The sequence below is a fragment of the Ascaphus truei genome, chromosome 1 (assembly GCF_040206685.1).
Source record: "Ascaphus truei isolate aAscTru1 chromosome 1, aAscTru1.hap1, whole genome shotgun sequence".
NCBI classification, from domain to species: Eukaryota; Metazoa; Chordata; class Amphibia; order Anura; family Ascaphidae; genus Ascaphus; species Ascaphus truei.
Window position 1 is genome coordinate 85,389,655 of NC_134483.1, and position 6,000 is coordinate 85,395,654.

At 40.7% G+C, this 6,000-nt stretch overlaps 1 protein-coding gene across 1 annotated transcript in view; it reads left to right on the top strand.

The window, feature by feature from the left end:
* The window catches only part of ARSB (arylsulfatase B), a 215,693-nt gene extending 212,772 nt beyond the window's left edge, over positions 1-2,921 (top strand). The window contains exons 7-8 of the mRNA XM_075590886.1: positions 63-194; positions 1,100-2,921. Coding sequence (XP_075447001.1) covers positions 63-194; positions 1,100-1,365 — 398 coding nt within the window. The 3' untranslated portion in view covers positions 1,366-2,921. The remainder of the gene's footprint in view (positions 1-62; positions 195-1,099) is intronic.
* Positions 2,922-6,000: the final 3,079 nt, after the last annotated feature.

A 6,000-nucleotide genomic window follows, 5' to 3' on the forward strand; every position in this document is an offset into this window, starting at 1 on the left:
CCATGTTTCTCGTATTACATACTGAAATCTTGTACTATTGTATACCCCAAATTCTTATACAGGCTCCACACGTAATGAAACCAGGACATCCATATCCTCTGCCATTCCTTTTGAGTGGGAAGATTCTTTGTTTAACGTATCAATCCATGCTGCAATACGATACGGGAAATGGAAGCTGCTGACTGGAAATCCAGGTACCCCTTACCTGTCTTGTATAGGGATAAGCACACAAGAAAATATAGTGTCGGTCATTAACCCTTTGAATTTTGCAGCTTTCAGTGCAAGGACCAGGGCTATTTTCGTGGAGGGACTGGCACGTTTTGTTAAAGATGACTAAACATCTTACTGGATAAATGCATCTTACTGGCACAATCCTGGATTGTTTATTGTAGAATTGTACATAGAACAAAGGCATAGTTACTTGCTACTGTACAGTTTGCGAAATTCATACGTACTATATGATTTGATGTATTGTACCTTTACTTGAACGAACTAACATTCCTGATTCTATTATTGACATTCTGGGGCCTAAAAAAAGCACCAGAAAAAAAAAGAACTCATTGAAATAAATATGATTTGTCCGTTGATACACGTGTACTGGATTGCACTAATTTTCTTATTAATATAAACACTGTATTTTGTACTCTATGCTCATATTTTGTACTCTGTTTTTAAGACACACGTGGTTTATAAAGAAAGAAAAATGGTACTGTCCGCTTTTTATCTTCTTACAGTTCCAGTTTGTCACTGGTTATTTATATAGATTGACATTACATAACACTTGAGTAGTTAGTTACAAAGCAAAGTACCCTAAGGAATTTGTATTCATCAAGCAACCACAGCGTAGTACAGTAGTATGTTGGCCAAGAGAAAAAAAATGACTAAATTGCCCTGGAACAAATGCAACATATAATGCTTTTCTATTATGAAAAGCATCCCTTCAATACCTAAAACATTCAGTGCAATGTGCAGTATTGCAGGTCTCTGCAACAGCACAAGGGTTAATGCATTAGCTGACCAATAGATGTATCATCTCTACTAAAGCATGTAAGTGTTTTTCTAAACATTGCTGATCTAAGTCTTATCTCTGTGCGGGCAGGTTGCAGCCACTGGTTTCCACCACCGTCCAATGACTCAGACTCCGATATTCCATCACCTGACTCTGCAAACAAAACCCTCTGGCTTTTTGATATTTTGCATGATCCAGAAGAAAAACATGATTTGTCACAAATCTACCCGACCGTGGTGAAGAAACTTCTGTCCCGTCTTGAATACTACAACAAAGATTCTGTGCCTATAGATTACCCAGATGATGATCCAAGATGTGATCCTGAAGCTTCTGGGGTGTGGGGGCCATGGGCATAGTATTTAGTAATATTTAAGTTTAAGATGTTTGCTTTGGAGGTGCAATGTTGCATAAGGTTGAAGTTGTACTGTAGGTTAAATTGGTTGAAATTTGGTAAATGATGTATTTAAATAAATTAGCATTCAGAATTATTTTAATTAAAGTCCACAGAGATAAAAACATGTTTGCCCTTCCTTTCTTATGGGTCATATATACTAAGCAGTCTTCTTTCATAACTGGAAGATGCCTTGCAGTGCAGCACCAATTGCAAAAAAAGGTGTGTGAGGCGCTTCTTATAGAGGTCAAATAAGTGATATATAATATATTAAAACCTTATAATAAAGGTGATTAAAGTGCTCTTGTGTGTATAAGTGAACAATATAAAATATTGTGAACGTCGCAGCTCAACCCTCTAAGGAGGAGATCCAATTTCTCCTGTCGTTGATTGTAGAAAAGGAGCTTGTGGGGAGCGCAGATATCACCATATGTGGGAAGATAAATAATAATATAGTGTAGTATGTTCTACAGAAAAGACAGCTAAATAAATAACAGTTGGGGACTCACAATTTCCCAATGAAATATCAGCAGTGGGTATAATCGTGTTGAATTGAAGATTCTCTCAATTGGAAGTACCAGGTCTCGGCAGGATAAGCCCTCAATGACAAAGATGACACACTTAGTGCAACATTGCATGTTCAGTATGTATATATATTTTAGGCAATAAGTATTGCACTTACATTTTGCACTATGTGCTTAGACACATAAAAATAATGATGCGCAGCTCGTGTGTTCACCGCCAGCCCTGCTGTTGGAATCGCGTCGCGTCACTTCCGGTTAGCCCGTCACGTCACTTCCGGTTGTGATCGATCGCAGAAATGGAACAAACGGATCAGGGAGGTACTGGGTACACTCGTAGACTGCTGCAGTTCAACTCTACGCGTTTCGCTTGTCTCTAAGCTTCGTCAGGAGTTGTCACGACCCCCACTACACAAGAGAACTCTCTTCCCATGAGTGCTAAATTCCATGTCTATAAATACTACGCTATATGAATGCACACACCCCTGTCTCTTACACATACAAATGTACAATGTAATTCTATCCCTATATACCAATAGGGACTACATAGCATCCACACACATTTATAGTAATTGCAACACCCTTTTACATTTCAACACCCACCAACACCATTGGTATACACCCTCCCCACACATCTTTTGTAAAGCACTGTATACACTCTGAGCGCTTTATAAATGTATATTTACACACATACACACACACGCTCTTACATCACAAACATTCAAGGATCATAAATCACATATTCCACAGGGGGGAGGGATAGGTCTCATTCATAGATAACATTCCAGGCTGTTTTAAAGTAAAACTTTTCTTGCTTTATCCATTGTAACATCGCCCGAAGAAGAGATCAGTGTATCTCGAAAGCTCACACAAAAAAAAGCATTTTGTTAGCCACAGAACGGTATCGACTATTTGTTTTTGATTTTATATACATACATGTATATATATTTATTTTTTCACAATGTTGTACAACTTAAAATAAAATTGAAATTTAGAGGTCTGTGTATCAAAGCAAAAGTGTTGCATTTCTGCTGCAAAAATATTGCTTCAAATGTATCAAAGAAAAAATGCCATTGAAAATAATATTTTTTTAGTTTTCTGTCCCATTATTCCTGTAATCCTAAACAATCTGTAAATAAAGTATAATATTAACTTGACAGCTACACATTGTAATTAAACTGTACTGTCACATAAGGGATTGATTCATACGTTACGTTAATTAATGCTTAAACATAAAAGTACAATAATGGATTTATGAAATGCTAGGCATTCCAATATTCCCAAACATTCAGACAAAAACACTGCACATCTCCTGTTGTTCTTCATTCCAGGCCTAGTCAAGTCAGTATAATAGCTGGAGCCAGATCAGCATCTATCCCAGGCATGTTTTGCTGAGGAATGTGTCTATTGACTCTGACCCTGACCCTTCCCTCACAAGTGGTTCTACCAGTGCCTGTACGCTCCCAGAGGTTGAGAATCCGTATGGAGATAAGGACAAAGATGTACAGCTATTGACGCTGGTTGCATCATGGCCTTGGAGTTAGGTTGAGGATTACAAAATTACATACAGTACATAAGGTCAGGCAGCTATAAAATAAAATTGAGTTAAATATAAAATCTACGCATTATTAGCAAAAGTGTTGTAATAGGTTTCTCAAGGGGTCATGAGGTAGAAGATGTTAGATCCATGCACACAAAGTGCACCCCTAGTTAGATCTGCCTGGTGTGACTCAAATTCTTGTACACCACAATTATTTTATCTGTAAGAGACTCCAGGGGGCCTATTCACTAAACTTCCATAAGTTTATTGCATTGCCAAGCGGGTTTGCACTTTCTTACCACACTATAAAAAATGTGTGTCAAAACGGTATACACTAAGAAAAATCACACATTTTTAAAGTTCGGTAAAAAAAATGCAACATCGCAATACTTTTTTTTTTTATCCCTCTTAAACTGCAGTCTGGAAGAGCTGCACGGAGAGAGCTGCAGGCAATCGTGCAGTTTTAATGAACATTTTAATAACAGGGTATTGTACGGTAGCAAAGGATCTCCTGAGCTGGACCGCATTAATTTCAGTCTCGGGGACCTTCTGCTTCCTGAGTTACAGGCCCCGGTATCTCCTGTGCATTTAAATCTCTCGGTCACGTGACGTGGGAGATTTACAGCTGCAGCAGCCGTTATTCGAACAAATCACGGATCCGTTTTCGTGTGCTCTGCTGTACTCCACGCGGCATTAATGCGGCCAATCGCCCCAGGCACACGTGTTTATCGGGTTGCTTTGTTTGAATTTCATGGATTGTGTGCAATTAAATGCAATGGAATGAATTGTAATGTGTACAGTACTGTGCTTCTGTGCTACGGTGTCAATTTCAGGTGTTTAAAAACCAGAACACTAAAATGCCATTTTCTGAACTTGCGTCTTAAGGCGGTACGGTTGGAAGAAATCCCGCGCCATGACATGGGTATTCCGAGGTATACAACGTGTGAAGTGTTCGAATAACGGCCGCTGCATCTGTAAACATGGCTGGGTTTCCGGTACCCCATTCCGAGACCTGTATCTCGGGAAGGAGGGGGTCCCCGAGGCTGAAATTTATGCGGTTCAGCTCAGGAGACCCCCTGCCATAATACTCTGTTATTAAATTTTACATTAAAACAGCTTCATTACTTTAGTGGCTAGCCACTAAGGCAATGAAGGGTTAAGCCACAGTACCTGGTTTATTGGGGATAGAGGGGGTAGGTGAATGACGGTGCTTGGCCCAGGGTGGGTGGTTAGGCCTACCAGGAAGCTTGCAGGAGGAGTTAACAACTTCAATGCCATAGCGGTGGTGACCAGCTATGGTAATTAAGGGGTTAACCACTCCCGCTACCAACCCCGGTACGCCTAACCACCCACCCTGGGCCAGGTACCCCCTTCACCCAACCTCTCTACCCACAATAAACATTAAAATACAACAACCCTACTACCCAACCCCTCTACCCCCACCCCCCCAACACATACAGTACAATAATGGGTAAAATGCCTTTTATTCAGATCTGGATAATAGCGCATTTGCTCATTAAAAATAAAACATTACCCAGCCAGCATAAAGTAATTTAAAGTTCTACTTGCCCCTTCCAGGGTGAATGCCCTCCTCGTCTTTCTCTTCGTCCTCCTCGGGCAGCAGCATTAGAATAATTATCAAATGCTTGTTTTTATTTAAATGTCACGTGTCATGTTGCCCATTCATTGCCATAGTGGCAATCCATGTCCATATTGAGGGTATTGTTTACCACTGTGACAATCAATGAGTAGAGGGGGTAGGGTAGTTGCCCCGGGGAGGGTGGTTAGGCCTCCTGGGTGGGTATCGGGGGGGAGGGGGTAACCCCTTATTTACTATAGCGGTTACTAACCGCTTAGGTGTTTAAGGGGTAAGTGGCCAGTAGTTAGTTTTTTTTCTTGTAATATTGCTGCCCACGGAGGGCGAGGAGCATGGGGTGAAAGATGAGGACGGCCTTCATACTGGCAGGGGTAAATAGAACTTCAATTTATTTTATACTGGTTGGCTAATGATGTATTTTTAATGGGCATATGCGCTATTATCCAGATCTGGATAATAGGAATTGTGCCCATTACAGTGTATATTGGGGTTGGGGGGGATGAGGGGTTTGTAATCACCTAAGGTAATGAAGGGGTTAACTCATACTGCAACCCTCCCGCAAGGCCTAAACAACTCCCTCCCGCAACTACCACCTTCACTGACTCCCTCTACCAAGAACAAAGTGCTTGCTATTTAACCCCTTCATTACCTTAGCGGTTAGCCGCTAAGGTAATGAAACTGGCTGCAATTTTATATTTACAGCATAGGATTGAATCTGGGGGTCTCCGAAACTGAAATAAATATACAGGTCAGCCCCGGGGACTCCCGAAGACCTCCGGTATCAATCCTATGCAATAAAAATAAAAGAAACTCCTTGGTATACATATCGCAATTCTGATCTCCCCACCCTTTAGCTGGTGAGTAAAAAATGCAAGTTAGTGAATAGCAGTTGCTGGCAAAAAAAATGCGAGTTTGGCCATTTTTCAGCTACCGCACGGCTTG